Source organism: Amblyomma mixtum, chromosome 6, assembly GCF_055824585.1.
Source record: "Amblyomma mixtum isolate Tamu chromosome 6, ASM5582458v1, whole genome shotgun sequence".
Taxonomy (NCBI): domain Eukaryota; kingdom Metazoa; phylum Arthropoda; class Arachnida; order Ixodida; family Ixodidae; genus Amblyomma; species Amblyomma mixtum.
The window spans coordinates 7,516,547-7,539,886 of NC_143017.1; the positions used below are offsets into that span (position 1 = coordinate 7,516,547).

General features: G+C 43.7%; 1 protein-coding gene across 2 annotated transcripts; it reads left to right on the forward strand.

The window, feature by feature from the left end:
• The first annotated feature begins 8,016 nt into the window (after positions 1–8,016).
• LOC149338146 (uncharacterized) lies at positions 8,017–21,524 on the forward strand. Of its 2 annotated transcripts, XM_089550278.1 has the most exons (4): positions 8,017–8,416; positions 10,061–10,121; positions 10,182–10,347; positions 20,632–21,524. In XM_089550278.1, the coding sequence occupies exons 2-4, from the start codon at positions 10,091–10,093 to the stop codon at positions 20,744–20,746; spliced, it is 312 nt and encodes a 103-aa protein (XP_089406404.1). In that variant the 5' UTR covers positions 8,017–8,416; positions 10,061–10,090; the 3' UTR covers positions 20,747–21,524. The 2 variants fall into 2 exon arrangements, with proteins under 2 accessions (XP_089406404.1, XP_089406403.1); XM_089550277.1 differs by having other exon boundaries at positions 10,061–10,347; positions 20,632–21,521.
• The last annotated feature ends 1,816 nt before the right edge of the window (positions 21,525–23,340 follow it).

Here is a 23,340-nt window from a genome sequence, read left to right on the forward strand (position 1 = left end):
TCGGCGCAGACCGCTTTATTGGACGCTACCAAAGCACTGTTGAGTGTTACTTTGGGGCATTAAACCTTAAAAAACGCTTCTGTTTATCAGTAACTGAGGAGTTTTACACACAGTGTAGATAATGTTTTGTTTTACCTCATGTTTGCGCATATAATAAGTGCATTGATTTTTCCAGCTATTTCATGCATGCATTTTAATGGGTTTTTAAACGGTAGCATTTGCGTCACTTGGCAGATTGCATTCTTATGCAATATTCATAATCGCAAGTCGCAATAAATGTTTCTCTTTGGCTGAAATTCAAAAGCTGCTGCCGGAAGCACTGGCGTCTGTAAGCCAGGAAAACTGGCAAAACTGTTGCGTTCATGTGCTGAAGTATGGCAACGCGATATGATTGTTGACGCTGAAATTGAACCGGTTGTCTTCAGCATTTCTGACTCGTGCAACTCCTCCTCTGATGAGTCGAGCACTGATTCCAGTGATGAAGATTTGAGTGGCACCCAGGAACTTGACTAACTTCGAAATGATGTGTAATATACATGCTACCGAGGAAAGAGAGAGGACTCATCGGCTTGCTGTGATCACCTTTGTGCGTGTGTAGGGGGAAATGTGAAATATGTGTACATGTGGGTGTGTGTGTTGATCAGTCTACCGAGGAAATTGTAACATTTCCATCAAATCATTACATCATTGCAATTCATTGCATCAAATTGTATCGGGCAGTTACTTGTAGTGTAGGTGGGGAGGTGGTCGTGTTAATAGTGTCTGTATAGAAGTAGAATTTGTAAGAGAGTGCAAATCGTACTTTTTGCAATTAGAATATGTATACTGGTACACGTCGTCAATGTGTGCAGTTTCTAGAAGATAAATTGCAGAAAAACACGGTGGAGCTTAATCAAGCGTAGTATCAATTATTCGAAAAGTATCTGAAAATTTGATAGCAAATTAGATTCATTTAAAATAATCTTGAACATATACTGTTTGATTCGTTCAACTAACTGAACAGAAATTTATTCAATTATGCTGTCCAAAAAGTTCGAACATTCACAAACCCCTAGGCATTGTCCTCATTTTGTGTGTGAGGGTTGGGAATGGTATGTATGGGTGTCTGATCTTCATGTCCTGAAAAGGAATTCCTGGCTTGGTGTTGTCTTGCATTACTGCCAATCTCTGGTCGTTTGGACATGTTATGCAGTGCCAGTGTTGAGGTAGCCAGTACTGTACGTTTTGTGCCTTAATTTTTCGGAGGTGTGAATGATTTCAAGCTGGCTCTTGCTCAGCTGAGTGCGAATTTGTTTGGAGTCATGTCTTTGTTAGTACATTGGTCAGGTTTACGTTTTATCAAATAGTGTTGTTCGATGGCTCCACATTTTTTTTTAATTTTGGAGCACTTGACTGATTGTGTGTTGGTGTACATCCACTGTACGTGTCCTTTAATTTTTATGCACTGTGATCCATGCCACTGGCTGTTTCCAGAATAAACATTTCTCGCAAACTCTGCGGGGTCAGCATTCTGTATTGTCCTGTTTCATTTATTGTTTGTTCTTTCGAAATATTTTTTCCTAGCGTTGTACAACTTTTTCTGCATCCTTACTTGACGCTCCCATAGCTTGGAACTCTCTTTTACCTGGCGGCATGAAAATCCTGCCTGAGCAGCTTCTGCTCTTCTAGGAGAGCAGGGAAATCGAGTCAAGCTGACTCTTGAGGCAGTACTATTTTCTGTCACTGTGTGAATCAACACTATGTTCAAAATTTAACACTTAACACGGGAAAACAGGCCATATCGAGGTGGTGTGCGCAAATACAATTCGACCAATCAGTTTAAACATACTACTCATTTGCCGCATATAATAGCCAAGTTATAGAGCTTTCTTCAATGACAAAGGAAAACGCGCTTTGGTTAAGAACGAAAGATATCTGAACGAAAAAAAAAGAATTGCAGGTATGCACAAGAATGTGACGCATATACAGTGAGAAAATAGGCGATTAAGAAGTCTAGAACATGTTTTCTGTGCTCCTAAATGATAAACCAGCATTTTAAATTAACAGACATCTTGATTCTGAACTTAGCGATCAGTAAAAAATAATTGTTCTCGCCAAGTCCTTTTGGCTACTCTACAGCACAGTGCCAAAGTCGGTCCCAGACTCTTTTGGCGAAGACTGGATCAGCCGCTAACCGGTCGCACAGAACAATTCATAACATGCCAGGTACCTTAAGCGAGGCCCACAAAAAAGTGGGCTCCTCGGCAACGGCGAAATCTAAAGTTGCAGACGGCCACTGCAGAGCACTCACCACTGCGCTAATCAATTAAACCCGACGAATGAATATCATCTTTCGCACAAACCTCTCAATTGCTTCTAAAAAGTATAGTCACAACGCTGCAGAATCGGGAAGAAAACCGCCACTGCTGACCAAAAGCCGGTGCGAGCTCATTGACAACGAATTTCGGACAGCTCACATTAACGCGGTATGCATCAAATGAACAGATGCATGCAGTTCATTTCAGAACACGGCATAAAACTGAAGCGATTCTGAAGAAAACGAGTTTTCTCATTCAAGTCACGCGAAATTCAAGTTGCGATGAAAAAAAAATGTGCGAAAAAAGAAAGTTTCAACATGCGGGGTTTCAACCCACGCACTCCCATTGCCTGTCAACTCTCCGGAGCGACGCGTCAGACCACACGGCCACAGAACTGCTTGCGGACTACTTCCGTACCCTTCACAGCGTGTTGGCAGTCAGGTGATCACGGGACCGCAGCGTTGGTAGCGTTCCCTCGCGGTGCAAAGCAAAATTTAATAATGCATGAATCACTCCCCTACTGAAAAATCCGGTATGAATTTTAAACCGGAACCGCATACCGGGTTATTGTACAGGATTTGCGATACCGGATTACCGGAATATCCTGTATAAAACAGGACAGTCCTGTATAATACAGGACTCTCCTGTTTTGTACAGGATACTCAGGTAATCCGGTATCGCAAATCCTGTACAATAACCCGGTATGCGGTTCCGGTTTAAAATTCATACCGGCATACAGGACAGTCCTGTATTCTACAGGCTAGGCCCGTATTATGCAGGAGGGCCCTGTATCACAGGAAAAAGGCAGGAATAAAATGCTTCAAATTAATCCGACTTGGACTAAATCTGCCCAAAAACTGGGGCCATAAGTGTACATGCCAAATGCTGCAATATACAGAGCCTCAGAAACTGGTAATCTGCGATTATCAGCGACTCGTATTGCAGTCGATGTGCAATTGTGTTATTTGCTCCCAGCTTTTACCAAGTATTGGTAGCTTGGTGAGTATTATAATGCATCAAAAACTCCTTTTATTTCTTTCGCATGTCTTGAACCAGCTCACTGAGGTAATAATTTAACTCTTTGCGACGATCTACCGGCGCTGGGGTCTCTACAGGGTGCTGGCCAATGAAGTAGTCAAAAGCACCTGCTGAAAAGTAAATATGATTGGTAGTACATAATGCCCCCAGCTTATCATTTAATTGGGCACTGACACACAACATAATGCATTGAGCACTGTGACATGCAACTTACGGCCATTATTACTTTATTCATTGCGCAAATGCATAAGAATCGCTTCAATTACCTAAATATACTGAGCATTCTTTAGCCAAAACACTACGCACACTAAATATAGTCGAAACGTTGAATCAAGATGCAAGAATATATCTCGTTAGTGTATGTATGCTCTCTTAAAAATTCGATGATATTCATAGGCATATTTATTTAACCATGACATGAACGCCCGCCCTGAACTTGAAAATTTGTATCTTTCAACCACACAAGAACACTGCCTGCTACATAAGAGAAAAAGATATATTTACTGATACCAGCAGTCTAGGGCAAACATCGCGTCCCATGAATTTTAGAACCGCACCTTGTCCATATTTTAGCACCGTGATAAATTATTAGACTTCAACGATTGCTTCGATGCGCAGACACAACGTACAGTACCTTAGAATCTCGCACAGTCCGTATGTCGACGTCGTCGCGACGAACAGCACGCTCCCACGTAATCCTACGTGAGTCTTTTGGGAACGAAAACACAAGCACTTTTGGCCCGTTGTCATAGTTTCCTCTACAGTTGGGCACGCAGCAGCGACCCATTGCTTCAACAGCAGGTCACGACACGCAAAGATTTAGGTATCACGATGACAAGCAATTTCCTAGCCAGCACTCACGAACGCAACAGCAATAAAACGCAGCAGCGCACGCTGACATGTCCGGCTACACGACTACCGAAGGGTGCAGAACTGGTTGAGGGAAGAAAGGAGACGTCTCAGTGTCGGAGGAATGCGGAGGGGTCAGCGGCCGAAGTGGCTGACGTCAGAGCGGGGGGAAAGGAAAGCGCGCAGGCCTTGAGAATTCTCAGACCCAGGAAAAGCAGAGAAGGCAGTGATGAGAGAAAAAAAAAAGCTTTAAAAAAATATTGCGAAGAGACGGGTTACTCGTGTAAGGTTTCTACAGGTGGTTTTTGTTTTTATTTTGTTCTCTCGAGCGCTGTATCTTTTAGCTAGCACGAAGCGTCGCCCTTAAGGGAACACCCAAGCTGCCGGCTCCGTTGAATTAACCTTTTCTTCGTCGATAGAAATGTTCTGGGCGATTTGTGATTAGTATGTCTTCCTGATGGAGTGAAGGGTGGGACCGCTCGCGATGGCGCTTGGACAAGTTGCGTTATCAATGGACTATCACTTGATGAAGAAGAAGTGCAAAGAATTCCTGCACGAAAACCAAGAATTTTATTTCTTCACCGATGCGTCGCTACAGACTGCCGCTAGCGAACATTAAGAAAGCTGCTGCAATGAACGCGACAGTAACAAACCTTTTGGAGCCTCTGGCGCAGTCACCAGAGGCTCGCCATGTTTATCAGCCAGTCGTGAAGTTCTGCACTGTGAAACCCAGAGTAATCTGCGCAGGACTTACGAAGACTGCTGGCGGATGTATACTAGCCGTTTGCCCGCACACAGCAGTCAGGGTGCTGCACGGGAAGCCAATATGGCGGTTGCGCGCCATTCACCTTCATGCAGCCCCCGCCTTTCATACACAAACTGCATGTTTTGCCACGCTTAGCCCTTTTCTTTTCCTAACCCTTTCAACAAAACCGTGTATGTGTTGATTATCGCACTTATGCGCACGCTTACCCCCCCCCCCTTCCCCTTAAAAATATCTGCTGGCGTACAACAGTCAGTCTGCAGACCAAGCACCAAAACCGCAGCACATATCGCTCTGAATACAGGCTGGTATGTCCGGTTTGAGCTCCGTACCGGACTAGTCTGTCCGGTTTGAGCTCCGTACCGGACTGGTCTGTCCGGTTTGAGCTTCGAACCGGGAATGGACTGTGCGGTATGAGCTCCGTACCGGAGCGGTTTGTCCGGTTTGGGATCGATACCGGACAGGTATGAACCGGTATAGCGATCAAACCGGACGGGTCTCGCCGGTATGAGAGTGATACCGGACCGGTATAAAACCGATATGTTCCGGTAAAATCCGGTTTGCAGCGATACCGGATTTTTCAATAGGGTCTAAAGCGCTTTAAGTCCAAATCTTGCACACTATAAAATGCTTATAAAGTTGTACTAAGTGCATTATGAAATTCAACAAACCTCGTTTGTCTAATTGCACACGCAGTGCACTTGGTGGAGTGACACACAAATGAAAAGTGCACAGGCGGTTGGCTCACGTGACCCGTTCTTTGTAGACCGCCCAAGAAGCCCATGAGGTGGCTCCGATGTGATGATAAGGCATGGAATATATCCACATAACCGAATGAAGTTGTAGGCGTGACGAGGGTGGGAATTTGTCTTGCTGCCATTAGTTCACTCATCTGAGGGCGTCGCCAGAGCTCGGGAAGATTCCGAGTTTCAGCAAACTCGGGCCTTCCAGCATAGCGCCCCAGGTATGCTTTTAAGCGAATTTCAGATATTCATCGGACAATGATACTTGTGAGGTTGCTTTCTGCAAAATAGAACAAAGTAATTTATTTAATTTACCGATATGTAGTGGCTCTTGCGTGCTAAAAGAAACTGCGCTTCACTTTCTGCTTAGGGCTTTCCGCCTGACCTATGAAGTAGAATATACCGCGAAACCTCTCAATTCGAAGCGATCACGCCAAACATGGCGTCTCAAGTGGCATGTTGCCTTGCCCGGCATCGCTCGGCATTGGCGCGGTACTTGCGATTTCCCTGCATCGACACTTTGAACATGCAAGCGATGTGTAAAAAAATGGCGTGCATTCGCTGAATATCTTCTTAACGATTAATTTCTACTGGTGGCGTATCGAATCAAGTTTTTGTCACGATTGATTTTTCTGAGCCACATGTGAAAACGTCGAGCTCAGGAAAAAGGATTTCGAAAAACACCAAATCGGCCTGCAATGTGCAGGAAGTTTCGAATTCTGTTAAAGGCTTCGTGTGCTCGTAGCAGCACGTGAAAAATTTTTAGGAGTTCCTTGTAGTAGCCCGTCACATGGAGTCATGTTGACCAGAAGAGGGTTCCTCAAAATTCTGGCCACCGCCCGCATTAGGTTCTAGAGCAGGAACGATTCCTCTGCTGCACCAATGTCCATGAGTTCTTTTCACGAATCTGCCCGAATGTCATTAGCAGTCATGGTGGCTAAACACCAAGCGACAATCACGAGTAGAAGTGCGAGCACTGTTCGTAGAGTGTCTGAGCAGGTTATCAGAGACGGCATCGTAGATGACGCCATGGCCGGCATCTGTTCATGATTTCAATAAAGAACTTCAACATGATATTCGCAGTAGGTCAAAGGACCTTCGCAGTCTGAATTCAAATCCCCTACCTCGCAGTAAAGAATGCGTCCAAGGCACTGAAACCTCGGAAGTAAAATATTAATGTCGAATATTACCTTCCTGAATACACTATTCCATATGCTGGACGACCATACCATTACGTCCTGAATCATTTCATCAAACGTGCATATCACACGTTCGCTTACCTTCTTTCACTAAGGAAAAGCCCCCCCCCCCCCTCGTAGTGGGGTCAGAATGCCTTTGTAACTGGGACCAACAGTAGGTGCTTGCTACTTTTCGGCCAATATTTATGTCTGACAACTACTAAGAACCCACAGAAATGCGTGGTCATGGCAAAGACAGAATGAGAGATAAAATATCAATTTACCTTTGCATTTATTTGCACTTCACACTGCATTTTGATATAAAAACAAGATGGCAGGCTTTCATGAAAATAAGTGCCAAATCATCTGTATAGCCTGATTAGCTCATGGTTTCGCGACGATATCTGGTGCATATATCACGAGCGATGACTCATGGTTGGGCGGCTACATCGGGCAACGATATCAGGCTCAAGTTCCGATCTAATCGTGGTTAAGATGAAAGTTGATTAAGGCGACGATGTGCAATGCATAGCGCAAGAGTGTGTTGCAGTTTAACACGAGACGTGGCCGGTTGCAGCGATGACAGTGTTTTCGTGAAGTGGCAAGCGAAGCTGATGTGTTCGCGTCACCGCGGATTCGAATCGCAGTCGTGGCAATATTTGATTGATTTATAAAGTCTCAAGATTACGCCTCCAGCGATGACCCAACTGTCGCAGCTTTGGGCGCGATGTAGAGCTTTCGTTAGAAAAAAACAACGCTCATCCAAACCTTGAGTCTTGTGTTTATTGCATAGAGTTCGGGAACCGAATCGCGTCTGTACTGCTATAAAAGGGAAATGCGTGATTAAACTGAGCAGGCTTGCGTGGCACTAAGCGAATTCTTAATTTGCGATTTTGCGCCCGCAAGGAACGTCCCTGGTTGGGGGTAGCAACAGTATCCTCTGCGGACGTTGACGGTCAAGATACCCACTGTTGTAGGGGCACAGAGCTTACAAGCGGCATGAAATATAAATCACGTGCTTAAAAAGCCCTAGGTATCATCGGATATACTAGAAGCTGAGGCACATGGTCACTTTGATTCCAGATAAACCCTTCAGTTCTCACTTGGCGAGTAAACTCCGAAAGCACACTGTAAGAAATGTGTGTGAAATGACAGGCATTTTTACGGAAATTTTCTGTTGTCATACAGAGAATATCTGTTTTGCGCCCTTAACAGAAACACGTTCACGCAAAAGAAAGTAATTTTCTGTTTTTGGAGCCGCAACACGCCCATTTCAACGAAAGTTGGTGACGTAAGCACCGCCGTTACACAAAAAAGTGATCCGAAAAACCTTTGCTACTTTTCATCAATCACGTTACATATTTTAAGCGTCAAAAAGTTTCTATGCGCAATATTAGCGCGCAGAATGAGAAGCAGTACTATTTGCTGCGATCCTGCATTCATCGATTGACGGCATCATGGAGGACGGCATGAACGTGAGCCGGGAGCTAGGATAATACCGGCGTGCTGTGTCCGCGATTTTCACCGATCAGACCGTTCGCACACAAGGTGAGTGGTGCGCATTTTTACCGGCATTAATGATACGCTTTTTGTCGTCTTTTGGGAGTATTGTTGCGGGCTTGTACTGCTGTTGAACAGGGCAGTGAAGATAAATCGCCGGCGGACATTGAGCGTGCCCACCACAGCCGCTTCACCGCCGATGCGTCACTGCTGCTTTACTGTGTCTCACAAAAGGTGCACAGAGCGCGGAAGAGAGAGGAACACAAGCGAGAAATACGGAAGAGTGCGATAGTTTGCGGGAAAATGCACAAATTTTGCTTTGTCTGGAGATATGCACTCCTAAAAGAACCGAGTGAGTAAGCGCGGGAAATTTTAGGCCAGGGAAGTAGACGATTGGTTAGCGGAGGAGGACGTCAAAGAGCGCGGGATTTTCAAATTCGTTTCTCGTCTAAGAAAGGATCATAAGTGTACGTTGTGTCTTTTTATTTTTATTTACGTTTATTCATGCCGGTACAAGTAATGCAGTAATTGTGTTCATTTTGTAAGATTTAACTGATCTTATCTTTGGGCCGAAATAGCGTTGCACGGGTCAACGCAGGCTGAAAAGTTTCTACACAGGCGTTTCAAATCCCGTACTTGCGTTGCCACAGGGAAGTTTTTCAATGGCACTGATGTCAATTGAGCCGACATTCGAGATTTTTGAGCGCCTTCGACACTCGAGCTCAGTCCGTATCCTCCAATGTCAATCGCATCGCTTCGGCCAGCCCGTGGAATAGGTCAAGGGAGGAGTAACTTTATGAAAGATGGCCAAATTATGCATATTAAAATACAAATTAAAAAGGGGGGGGGGGGGTGGAATCCTAGGCTAGAGGCGCGAGCCACCGCCCGATACGAAGGGTTAAGCCACTACCATTCATACATCCGCCTGCCCACAACCGTGCCGCGCGTGTCTGCTTGGGCTCTGTGGCTGTTGAATACGATATCTGCTGCTTGCGTTTTTCTGGTGCTTCTTTAGTAAATAGTTCGTGTACTCGCTAAATGGGCGCTTCGAAATAACAGTACACCATTCAGCATTCACTACGCAAGCTCGAACTTTCCGTAGCACTGCGCCGATCACGACGACTGCGCAACTTAGTACCTCGTACTATGCTACTTAAAACGTAGTCATTTACAAACAGTTTGCTCGGTTGCTTGAGATAAAACGCAAGCTGCGCCCTACTTATGTTAAATAATTCCCCTGTGACCTAGTAGTGTGACATTTGAGGGGGCTGGCAGGTGCAAGGTTATTCACTACCGGTCGGCCGGATTAACTGCACTGCGAGGACAGTCTCTTGACACCACTCGATGGAGGGCCTCTTTTGCTCTTAAGAGGCATTTACACTGTGTTCTTGGGCTGCATTTGACTAAAACGGTGCAATGTTTATGTATTGTAGATAATCCAGCACTTGTAAATGCCTATGCTGATTTTTAGGGCCTTTATATGTGGTTGACGCTTATTTGTATACACTCCAAAGCATTTCACCACGCATTGTTGGGAAAAATAAGAGCCTGAGCAAGCGCAGAAATGACTTATTTATGCTTATACTCTGCTGCATGCTTATGCTTATTTGTAACTGGTTTAAAGTTGCAGCTTTCACATGGTGCTACTTTAGTAGACAATTCTTATACGCATTTAACTCCCTCTTATGCCAGGGATCTGCCAGTGATGACGACATCGGGGACATGCCATGTTCTCCTTTCATCATTGCAAAAGGTATAACTCTGTGGTACCGCACTCGGGCGAGCATTCCTGATTTAAAACTTGTTTGTGCAGGAGGCAGTTTCCTTACTGCGAGGCGCTTCACCATATGCATCGACACCCTGCCAGTGATGCACGCAGCCAACCCATGCCAGGCTTTCAAGCTCATGTTTTTGGTGCACTTTGCTTTAAATGTTGTGTACCCCAAGGAAACAAGCCTCTGCCTGGAGTTCACACAGCAGTAAGTACCTATCTCGCTTGTTAACTGAGTTGTGATAACCTTTCTTGTTTTGGTTTTGCCACTTCTCAAATACGCAGTGATAATAAAAGTTATAGGTAGATACCACTTTATCATAAGACCTTTTTATGAAAATGCTAACAAAGTGCAAAAGCAAGTTTTAAAAAAGTAAGAAAATGTTTGCTGAACCCAGGCAGCGAATCAGCTATGGAATGAAATTTTGCTGCTGCTGCTGCTTGGTTAATGCAGCTGGTAAAATAGCGGTCTGAAAAAATCTGTGGAAAGGAAAGACAGATAAAACTATTTTTTGTGGAGTTGATCTTCAACCACTTCTTCACAGATTATGGCTATACTACCTGCATTGCATGGCGCCCAGTCACTAATATGAAAGGGTTGGAAGGGGTACATGGTACTATATTGCTTCTGAGATTATGTAGCAGTATATGGCTATTTTGGTGGAAGTCATACACGTTGCTTGCTCATAGGGGTCATAGATACTTGTCCAGAGGAGCACAACACCTGGGGGAGAGGATTTACTGAAGAGTGCTTATGTGCATGCAATGCCAGTAACCCTTTTGTGGCCGTGTAACCATCCATTGTTTATGGATAGATTTGAATGTGTCGCCATGCAGATTTGATGGATTTGACGTCGTAGATGGTACTTCGCAGAAATTGTCGGCATTCTTTCGCTATTAGTAAGTACGAGGACTTGTGTTCATGTAACTGCGATGAACTTTGTGATGGTTTGATCGCATTTACACTACGGCTGCTGGAGCTTCTTTGATCTCGAGCTCTGGCAGCTGATGTGGCTCTGGCGTTATTTGGAGGGTATGCTATATTTTGTATTTTGTTTTTGTATTTTGTGGTGCTTAATCGATGTTCGGATAGGATAATTGATGAGGAGTTAAATATTTGTCCAATGTCTGGTGCTTTTCATTGCTGTATTATGTGGAAACACATTTGTCTTGTAATCTAAGCCAATTTTTAATACTCTGCACTTTAAAATAAAAATTTGAAATATGAACACACTTATAGTGGAGACAACTTATGCTCAGAAGAATAAAGGTTATGTTAACCATTTGTGTTAGGGAAATGGAATAGAAAAAGCAAAGATAGCTTCATAAGTCGCATTGAAGCTGGACTTTCTTCAAGAAGAAATCAGCTGCCTCAAATAAGAGCAAATCTATTTTGATTGCAGCTTTTGAAGTTTCAGTACATAGTTTTTTGCTGTGAATAGATCACGTATGCTGTACATTACCATTGGCCACTGTGTTTTCCCGTCTGTTCAGTATTCAGAGGATTTTGACTTAAATAGTCGGGGAAACCATGGAAAAGTCAGGGAAATGGAAGAAAGTAGCTTGCTTGACACCCTGGTTTAGTGGCGGGTCATGCATGGTGTTTGTACTTATCATGTCAGTCAACATGACTGAAATCATGGTGTAAGTGTACAAGCCTTTGCAACCACAGTGCTTCATTTTTGCAGCCAATGTTATGAGCACACTAAGTCAATGAGGCTTCCTTGTTCACGTTAGCAGTCATTTTGTGAGTTCTGTCAAAAAATAATCTTCTTTAGCTCCAGCATTTTTTGGAATTGCATTCATCTGTGAAGTCTTTTGTTTAACTCACAATGGGGTTATTAAATAGAGCAGTGAAATTTTTGTATGGTGTGCTCTCACTACTGACTGCGAGAGGAGGCTGTGGCTAAAGGTACGCCGGATGGACCCGGTGCATTTCCTCCCCTTAGTACGTTGGGTAGACCCGGAGCATTTTTTTTCCAAATACATCGGACAAACCGGACTTTTTCAAAGTCCGGCCATTTGATTCTTGCCTGGCAGTCTGCTCGATTTACTCTCAAGTTCTCCTTTGAATTCTATGAGGATTAGTCATACCTTGGGCTCAAGAATGTTTACTCACTGCCCGGAATGGGCCAATTGGTGTTTGGCGCACATAATCTGAGAGCTCCATGCAATGAACTGCTTGATCGCATGACAAACACCATGTTCTCCGGTTGCACCGTTCACCACATGTCGTTTGGTTAGGGTGTGTGAACTGCAAAGTTATTCCTGGCTATTTCCATGCAGCATGGTGCACATGTGTGCTTTTCTGTTGTGCGCTGAAGTCCGCTATGTGAACTTGAAGGTTTGTTTACTTGCGACGATCCGCTGTCCCTCAGTCGAAGCTGAGTGCGTGTGCAGGATCAGTGCTCCAAATACACGTGTGGTGTGTGGCATTGGCTGAGAGGGGCCCATTGGCTCAAGCTAAGCTCGAACCACTCAATATGTGCAAATTTCCGCCTGAAAGACCAAGCAGCGAGCTAGGCACTTTCCTTGTATTCCCCTCAGAAATGTCAATGTTGGCCCGGAAGTGGTCTGTACATGCTTCCTGCTTTGTGGTTGCTCCTCCACAATGTTATTGTGTATTGTGGTGGAGTATCCCTTCGAGTCACCTAGGTCAACGCTGTAAATAAATTCCCCATACTATTGCTTTTGCATGGGTGTGAGGCATAATATAAATATTTTAGAGATGAATATTATATCAGGCCGCCGCGGTGGCTCAGTGGTTATGGTGCTCGGCTGCTGACCCAAAAGACGCGGGTTCGATCCCGGCCGCGGCGGCTGGAATTTCTTTGGAGGAGAAATTCTAGAGGCCCGTGTACTGCGCGATGTCAGCGCACGTTAAAGAACCCCAGGTGGTCGAAATTTCCCGAGCCCTCCACTACGGCGTCTCTCATAGCCTTAGTCGCTTTCTGACGTTAAACCCCATGAACCAACCCAACCAACCAATATTATATCTGGTGATAAAAAAGAGCTAGCATTATGTTTCTTATGTAATACGGATAGGTGCATCTAGGAATATGCGTGCTGTGCAGAGCATAGGCGCTCGATCTAGCAAGCATTCTGCTGCGCTTCAGTGCTGGTGATAACTTGCTTAAATTATGAGCAGAGCTGACAGATTACAAGACCAGTGCGAAAGCACCAAGCTGCTGGTGCACGCCGCATAGCTTGCTGCTTATATATGTGAACTGGTGCGAGCGATGGTAGTGCTATATATATGCACGTGCAACCGGGTGTGAAGACATATATCGGGGATTTTTTGGGAGAGCTTGGCTTGTTTTACGTCATCTGAATGACAGCCGGCGATATAAGAATGGGAAAACTTCCATTTGAAACTGCTCACAAGTCACAATATGTGGCATGCAACTTGCAAATGCTTCGCAGAGATGAGTGTTGCACGCAGCAGTAGTGCACTGGCTGGCAGCATCCACTATCATGTTGGATGAGATTTAGCCATGGGCCGGCAGCTACATCCTCCATACGCTCAGTGAGAATGAACAGTTTTTGAGGTGTATCTTTAGACACTGCAGCGAAAGAAAAGCGGAAATTAGAAAAGCGGAGAGTTTAGCTAGGCTTGTGTTGGATACATTGTGCTGCGGGAAGGACGAAAGAAGAAAAAGATGGAAAAAATTCTTTTTACACTATATGATATATGCAGATGCATCCAGAGATGCGGAAAAGAGGGAAGTGTGCTTGGTATGCATCCAATGTATCATAAACAATGGCCAAGGGCAGATCTCTGAATGACATGCAACTTTTCATTTCCAGCAGTTTGTAGCTTTCATGCCAGTGCCCTTGCATGGAGTGAAGGACCCCATATTTAACTAAGTAATCAGTGATGACAGTTACCAAACAGCGCTTTGCCAGTAGCTTCCCAGTCTGTGTGCACAGGCGTATACGGTAGCAGAACAGTCCCTCAAAGTACACAGTGATTCACAAGTACCACCTTAAGATGTGTCCCAGCCTCCGTACTTTCTTAATTTTCTCCTTTCAGTAAGTGTAACCCCTGCAACAATGCCAGGTAATTTTGGCAGTATCACGTTGCCTCAGGGACGACTTTACCGCACCTTGTTTGAGCCCTTGCTGTGGCCCATACTTCCAAAGCCTCTCATTATTTCCTTTTGTTTATATTACCTTTTTATATTGCAATTTTTTTTCGGTATTTTTCAGAGGGAAGCCTAATTGTAAAACAAAATTGTGCTTTACAGTACATTACCACAAGCTGTGCCCTTAGATGGCTGTAGCCTGAAGGGATACTGCAAACCAATAGCGGCAACCGGAAGTCGCCACCACAATGCCACCGAAGGTCACGGACCACCGACTTTGCAAGCAGATAGTACGGTTTAAAATATAGAAAAGCAAAGAGGCTTGCCACTGAAAGATGAGTTTAGTTACATGAACTGAAAATGCTGACACCTTCAGCTCCTCTTCTAAAAGTGCAGGCATAAGCAAAACATAGATATTATATGTCTGATTAAAATTTCTTTAATAAATCAACCAGTCCAAGGGACATAAATAGAATGGGCATCAAGGTGACACAAGTAGTATAGTTATTCAAAGAGAAGTGGCAGCAACAAGATCCCAGTAATGAAAGGACTGATAAAGTGCTTATTTGGTAAGAAACAGTCGCATAGAGTGAGCTCCCGACTTATCCAAGAGAGCCAGTTGTCGCTGTTGCAGTGCCCCAGAAGCACTTGCACTTGCGTTACGGGGAGAAAAAAACAATACTTATTAGATGGCGCAGCATGATGCACTTTTCCCCAAGGTGTCTTTGCCACTATAGTACACATTCCTTTTCCAGTACTCATGAAATTGCTAGCCAGAAGGGAGGCACAGGAGGCAAAAAAGCACTCACTTCAGTCATTTCATTTTCTGTGAAATGCTTGATCACATTCTTCACCATCACGTGAAATATTTTATTCTAATTTGTTTTGCTGCAGTAGTGATCTACCACATCTGGCACACACCTAAGTGCTCTTTTATGACTTTGTCGTATTAACCAAGAAGCTCAGGTAATCGCAGAAAGTTGTCATTGTTTACAGTGAAAAGCTAGAGCAACACTTTCTGTTGGGCAAAGAGCTGCACAAAAGGCGGCAACGTGGATGCTGAACTGTCAACTTTTATATCAGATGAAACGGGGACAGCTATTTGTACACCTTCCTAGCCGTCAGATACACGACAAAAAAAAGCTAGGCAAGGTCCATTTGATATGAAAGCTTGTATCACGGAACACCAAAATAAGACAAAAACATTCGACAAGGAGATTTTTTTAGGCGGAAAAGACAGGGAATGGGCCAGCAAGAATTTGCGCAGCTGTATCTATGAAGCAGCAAAAAACCAAAGGTTGCGAAGAATGGCCAACAAGAAACATGCCAAAAACCACGATGAAAACAAGTGAAAAAATAAGACATGCTCTTGAAGGTTACAAGTGATAGAAGAGATAAAGAGCTCAGAGGGCAGCAAGTAACAGCCCAAACAGCTAAAAAGTTAAAAGTGATAAAATTTGACAATGAGGGAAAAGACGAAGTGTAACACCAGGAGCAAGTGGTGAAGGCAAAAAATTAAAAAAATACTGCTGAAGGCCCAGGATACACATGATGAGACAAGTGTTGTGTAGCTAAAACCAGGCATTGGATGGCAGGTAGGCTAGTTCTTTTTCTGATAATGAGTAATGCTGCCATCTTGGCATTCACTGTCGGAACTGTAAAATTTTGGAAACAGGACGTTTATCCGAATTTCAAAGAATGGAATTCATAGCGAAGAACAAAAACTCACTGGCTTGTGAAATCATCAAAGCAGGCAAGGTACTGGCAATGAAGGACCAGTGCATAAGGAAACCTTCAGTTTCATTATTTGAAAAAGTACCAGCGTATTTGTCATGCAATACCAGTTTTTATATATGCAACACTTGTCTCACCATGTGCACCCTCAGCCTTCAGTCGTATTTTTTTTATTTTTTGCCTTCACCACTTCTGGTTTTACATTTGGTCTTTGACCTCATTGTGACTTTTGCGACTTTAATCTTTTTAGCCTGTTGCCCTGTAACGTTTTTATCACTTTTATTGGTTTTAGCTTTCAAGACCATGTCTTGTGCACTTGTTTCCACCCTGGTTTCTTCCATGTTCCTTGTTGGCCATTCTTCACTAACTTTGCTTTTCTGCTGTGTCCTAGAAACAGCTGTGCAGATGCTTACTGATGTATTCCCTCTGTTTTTTCAGACTAAAAAAACCACTTGTCACATTGTGTCGGGAAATCTCCTCATATGGTTTCACCTTTTTTTGCCATGTGTGCTGACAGGAAACTGTTCAAAAGTTGATCATTCAGTGCTTCAGTCCATGTGGTCCTCCTTCTGTGTAGTCTGTTGTCATTTTTTTTTTGCCCTGGTTCCTCACAGATTGCAAAAAAGCCAGTCTGAACAGCCATGAAATATCGTATATGCTTTTTATCTTGATGAGGTGCTCTAAGACATACTTGAAGAGTTTCTTCGCTTGTGCCATGATGAGTTCATGCTCCTTGTCAGTGCATTTGCTATGCTTCATTCTTAGACTTGCCTCTGTGGAAGCTTGATATGGTGTGAAGTGATTTGTCAAATATTCGAGGCTTCTAAGAATCTGTGCCATGTGCCTCCAGTCATTTTATCCAGTTGCCGCTGGTGATTACATGGGATCCCTGTCAAAGAGCTTGCAGCAGAAACAGAATACTCTGTCTTAATAAGTTAAATATCCAGCGTCCACTGAAGACTGTTGTTTTTGAAGTGTCTTTGAGAAACCTTGTTTAGGATATATGGTAATGCTCACCTAGGAGAAATTGATTAAAAGGAAAGCATTCCCACTGGAAAATATTAAATAACAGCCATGTTGAACCTCATTTCTTAGATGAAAAATGTTCAAGGAATACATGGTTCTAATGTACCCCACCCCCCTCCTTCAAATCCCCCCCCCTTCCAGTTGCACCCATGAATCTGCCCCTGCAATAACCACTAAAATGTCTTGAATGGTTGTAATATTCGGTCACGGACGGGACCGGCCGGATTTACTTTGGTGTTATCGTAGTCAACATGTGTTACGTTGGTGTACATATCCGTGAAGCAGCAGAGAAGTGGTATCCAGATTTTTAAGTTGTGCGTTAGTTTCCTAGAACCATGAGTACACTCCACCTGTCCCACTTTTCATGCAATCTCTCTTCTCTGGGTCGCTGTGTTTCACGATGCTGGCCTTCCCAGGGCATTTCCGCTTCTTTTTAAACCATTATTTAGCTCATGAAGCTGATGTTTTAGTGTTGCCTGCTCCGCTTTTAATAGTGACTACAAAAAAGCCAGCATAACAAAGTTTTGATAGCGTTAAATTGGGTGACAGGAAAATTGAAACCTTTTTTCAGTTGGATATGTAGAACTATGGGCTCACAGTAACTATGGGCTCACAGTCCAAAATCCTGTGAGTCTCAAAGATGATGATTAGCAAAAAGCCCAGTCTACATTTAGGTCTGTAATTAACGCCTAAAATCAAGCAGTGCTGCTCTGCAGCACTGGGTGCCTAAAAGAAGAACTAGCTATAATGAAATTCTCACAGAGCAGAGCATGCACAAGGGCGAGAAATGGTGCACACATTATTTCCTACCACCATTAAATGCAATACAGCTTGACACAGTCAGATGTGTTCCGATTTAGATAATGCACAGGGCGTGCTGAAGGCAGTATTAAGTTCAAAGATGGAAAGAATCCGCACAACTGAGACGGGACAAGGGCTAAGCAGTGAACTGACAAAGCTCTCTAAGCACAACTGTCCTCTCCTACCCCTTTCCCTTCTGCCGCAGCAGAGCTTACAGGTGGAAAGAATGTCATTTAGATGGTCCTGCCCGCAACAAACGACACCTGAAACTATGCCGCGTCTGTAAGGTGCATGCACCCTTTGCAACCCTCTGCAGTAGCGAGTTATGCACTCATTTTGGCATGCTTCAGGCATACATATTGTCTCCCTCATTCTGAAGAGCTCTGGAAATGTCTCTTTTGAAGGTCAAGGGACCGAGGGAAGGCGGGTAGAGGATGGGAGGATGTAGCATAACATCCACAGGGCAACTCAGCATCCCCATTTTGGTGACGTCTTGTGCGATTGCACCGGTCACCCTCCCCTAAGGCTGGCATTGCTCCCACTTGTCGGAGACAGGTTCACTGCTAATGGGAAGTTTGGGTTTTTTCTCTTTTGTATTTTGATTTGCATTCATTTGAGCGTGAACTGTTAGGCAATGCTTCATATTGTGACTATAGCTGGATACAACTGAAGAATGCAGCAGCAAATGCCCCTATGGTGTTGAATGATTCTGACGACTTCATTGTTAATTCCCATGCACTTGATAATCCATCACACCAGCTGGCAAAGGGAAAGGATAAACCACAAATTAGCCAAAATAACCACAACATCGTAATGGTTGGTTGGTGCCGTCGACTGGAAGACTTCCTTTTTGCGGTATTTGAGCCTACAGTCTTGAATTGTATACTATGCAAGATAACCCATGCATAAAGCAATGCATATTGTTGTGGCATATACCTCGCTATGTGTGCCTCAATAAACTGGCTCCTCAGTAAATTACGTGAGGATTGCTGATGAGAGATACAGCATTGTTATTGCTGCATTTGACATGAAGCTTTCTTGATGGGTGCGCTGTAAGCCGCACATATTTCTTCCAAAGTGCATCTGTAGGGGGGAATTTATATGTGGAAGGAGTGAGGAGCCCAGGATGCTGTACAGACACGCTCAGCTGTGCTGACTAGCCTCAAGGACTGCTATGCGCGATAGTGAAAGTCCTTGCAGCCCAGTTCAAACTGAGCATAAGCCAGGATACTGAAAAAGGCTGTTAGTACTTGCATTGTTGAGGCCTGCATGTGAGCCGTACTAGCGGCGTATGGGGAAAATGCTACAGCACTGAATATGTGCGACTTCCAATGCTCAACGAAAAGTTTTATTCGAAGCTATTGCTTAATTTTGTTTTGATTCTGCCTACAGAGAATATTTTGTGTGCATTCTGCATGTGTCTTTAGCTGGGTTATTGCTTGAGGTTGTGGTCAGAAAAGTTTTTTCCTCAGGGCAGCAGGCACTTTGCACTATTCTTGGACAGTGGAAGCTGAGTGCAGATCTAAGAGGGTAAGGTCACATTCACGTAACAGCTTGCTCTGCAGCACTAGACCTCATTTTAGACTTGCGTATCACTAGACGGGCATTAGTAATACAAACAAGCCTCTGCTCAGTTCTGTTAATTCTATCTTCACTAAAATGTGCATATCCCTCGTCATGCATCTGAACCTCTGTAAAGACAAAGCACGTCAATATGTGCTGCAAACTTACTTATTACCTGTCAAAAGATTTTTGCTTACAGCTGTACTTTCGGGTGACACAGAATAGGCATGCTGATTATTCGGCCTGTGTATATATAGACATTGCTACTCTGGTGTCAGAGAGCGCTTTGAAGGAACATTGAATGGAAACTGAAGTTGGCCTTTGTCGAGAGGCTACTGTCTGATTGCAAGGAGACTGAAATGGTGCTTTTACAAGCTACATAAAATGAAGAAACAAAGTGCAGCTGTTTTCATCATTGCCTCATTTTCTAAGTAGACACTGACCTAAGTATCTAAGTATCTACTGACACGTCAGATTTCTGGGTGCAGATAACAAGGCCCTCCTAAGCAGCCCCGCAACTAACTTAAAAATGTGGTCATGAAGTCTTTTTCGGCGTATACATCAGAATTTGAATTTAGTGACCGGCAAATTTCTAAATGTAGTTTTCTCAGCAATAAATGCATTTTTTCGCTGCCACACTGACATCAACAAAATGGTTTGATTCGATTTATTGGGGGTTAACGTCCCAAAGCGACTTACGCCATGAAGGACGCCGTAGTGAAGGGCTCCGGAAATTTCCACCACCTGGGGTTCTTTAACGTGCACTGAATTCGCACAGCACACGGGCCTCTAGAATTTCGCATTCATCGAAATTCGGCTGCCGCGGCCGGTATCAAACCCACGTCTTTCGGGCCAGCAGCCGAGCACCATAACCACTGATCCACCGCGGCGTGCAACAAATTGGGAAAATGCAGACAGAATGAATTTTTCCCAAGAACAACAGGTTTCATGGAGTTGTTTCTGCATCCCTTTAAAAACTAGTGTTGGAGTTCAGTGAGCAGCTTTCACGCAAGTAACAAAACACTATGGTTGTTAAAAACCTTAATAAAGTGAACATTTAGGAAAGGTTTATTTTGGCTTGAAGTCTGGTTTTGTACTGAGTACTAAAGACTACTGGATATATTCACTAGTGCACACAATGAAACTGAAATGTGGGCTACGAAGGAATTAAATTTTGGGGTAGGTGGAGGGGTGCAGTCTTCTTGCAATGTTTATTATTTCTTTCAAGACAGTATGGATATGCTCACTGTCCGAGGAGTAACAATGTTCTGTCCTTGTTTCAGGACCATTGCAGCTGTGAATCCTGTCCGGGGAACGAAAGCAGAGCACTCGAAGAAGAAGCAACACTGCCCCTCTTCAAAAGTTGCTTCCCTCATCATGCAAGACTTTGACTTTTAACTGTTCTGAAATTTGACAACTTTTTAAATCAATATTTTGTGTACGCTGTGATAAACCAAACAGCCTGTGGCATGACTTATCATGCAGTAGTCACAAGAGTGGATGTACTATGTATAGAGAATCAATGTTATATGGTTACACTGGTAAATCAAACAGCTTGTGGCATGCTTTATGTCCTGTTGCTTCTATCTCACTTCATTTCGTACTAGTGTCAGGCAAGACACAATTTGCTTAAGATGCCTTATTTATGCTTATACTTGCTGTTACACTTGAGTGGCTGGTTGTATGAATTGTAGCACTACTTTCTATCTTGTCTGTGTTACTTTTTTCATTTTAAAGTTATTGTAGTCTCAAGATAAGACGTACTAACTGGAGTGAAAAAATGTTTTGCAGTTAAACTGTGATAAGGCAAACAGCCCATGGCATCCGTTATGTCCTGTTGCTTTCATCTTGCTGCTTAATGCAGCACTAGTCATGAGCAAAGCATATTTTTCCAATACTCTCCTTTTGCGTATTCTTGCCATTAGTTTAGTGACTGGTTGTGTTCATTGTTCAGGTATTATTACTCCGTGTCGTATTCATTGTATTGTATTACTATTTTAGAGTGAATCATGCCATTCTGTATGACAGAAAGGCACAGGTTTCGTTTCTACTCTACTTGCCATTACTGCATATTTTGCATGCTTTTACTGTATGCCTGTAGTGCAGGCAGGGCAACGTAAGTTTCTTTTTTTCTTCGGCCACCCTCCTACCGTTTAACTTAATTCAGTGATGCTGAAAGATATTACTGCATAGTAAAATATCAGCCATGATTGCATTGTTTAACACTGCATATTTTCCAATATTCTTGAATACTCACTTGCCTTTGCTTGTGATTGTTTAAAAGCGGTGAAATATTTTATTCTATTGAAATGTGGCAGCAGTCCTAATGTTCTGTATCTGTTTTTATGTCAGTCATTAAAAGATGATGTGAAAGAAATAAAGTGTGTGAAATGACAGAACATGGAGCTTCACAGAAAATTTCTGAGTCATGAAAAAAAAGCTGTTAAATGACAGAAAATATGGTAAGAGAAAATGGAACATCACAGAATTTTTCTGTTAGCTGCAAATCGAAAAAACCTGTGAAATGACAGAAAAAAGTAAAAAAAGAAAATTTCTGTCATCCTCACAGACATTTTCTGTTAATTGCCAACAAGAAACCCTGTGAAATGTCAGAAAAAGTGAAAACAGAAAACATACAATAACAAAAAATTTCTATCGTCTTAACAGAAATTCTCTGTTAGTCTAAAACAGAAAAGATCTGTAAAATGACAGAAAAAGTAAAAAACCGAAAACATAGCATAAAAGAAATTTTCTGGCAGGCCAGCTGCCAGAAAATTTCCGTTTTTTTCAATAAATATTTTTTACAGTGCATCATGGTGTCGGCTGTGTGTAAAACGTAGGAAAACACGGGTTCACATCGTCGCCTCCTCCTATGTTTAATATTCATCAATTCGACAACTAGTACCAAAGAAAGATGCGCAAATGCAAAAAGGTATGCAAAGACCCAACTACAGCAGGCAGTCACACTGCGTAAACAGTCGGCCAACCCCTCCGACAAAACAGTGCTTTCGTCGGGTTGGCGCTTCTTTGCTCTTGCTCGCAAGCTCTCTTCTTCGATGCGCAATTGCTGCGCTGCACAGCCGCGGTAACTGCAGACACCTTGCGTAGCCGTAGCTACTGGCGGTTTTCCAGAGTATCGGAGAAACTATGATCGCGCGAGACTGCTGAGAAGCAGCGTTGCCGCTTGCTATGCAGCGCCGTCGATTCTGACTTGGCCGACGAGCCCCCACTGCAGAGAAATCACGCTTTATGATCGACTGGCTGCGAATGGCGCCTGAGCAAGGCGTTTTCGAAAAAATGGCAAGAGAGAATTAAACACCAGCTACACGCCTCTGCTTTCTGAGCCCTGTGTCTACTTCTAGGCAGTTCGTATTTCGCGCTGCTGTTCAACAATTTGTAGTGACTGGCTGGGTTGATAATTATCGACCGGGCCAGTCACTGCAAATCACGCCACAGTCTCGGCGGATTCATCAAGTTTGTCCCACACTGTCACAGCACATATATATGCATAATTATACGCATCTCTCTTGCAATGAAATGGGAACCGAGTAAAGTTATTCCGATTGCTATTTCAAAGAAAAAAGCAGCACTGCTTTCTTGTTCGTCTCAAGTTCAAAAATAAGAGCACAGCTAACTCTCGCTCACCTGTGAAATACCGTCCCAACTAGCGGCCTGAAGGCACAACGCTTCCTTCAGATCACGCCGTTGATTTTTTACGTCTCTTATATCCCATAGAAAGCGCCTCTCTTCAATTATCGCGATTAGGTGACTTTCCGGCACGGGAAAGATGACGGTATGTTCCCACGAGAAACTGGCACTCTCACTGGTGTGCCGGCTCCGGCACGGGCGATTCTCGCGCCAAACCCGTCAGGAAACTGCTGGACCTCGCGGCAGAGGCAGTCCCTCACACAAGGCATTCCTTATGGTCCCCTAGCGAGCCACGTTCCTCAGAAGGGTGCGCTTGCCCACAGACATGCGACGGGGATCGTAAG

Bases quoted from the DNA above. Each gene is read 5' to 3' on its own strand.
- LOC149338146 (XM_089550277.1), top strand. From the start codon at position 10,091: ATGCCATGTTCTCCTTTCATCATTGCAAAAGGTATAACTCTGTGGTAC. The intron at 10,348-20,631 runs GTAAGTACCTAT...TCCTTGTTTCAG, and splicing joins TGCCTGGAGTTCACACAGCA to GACCATTGCAGCTGTGAATC.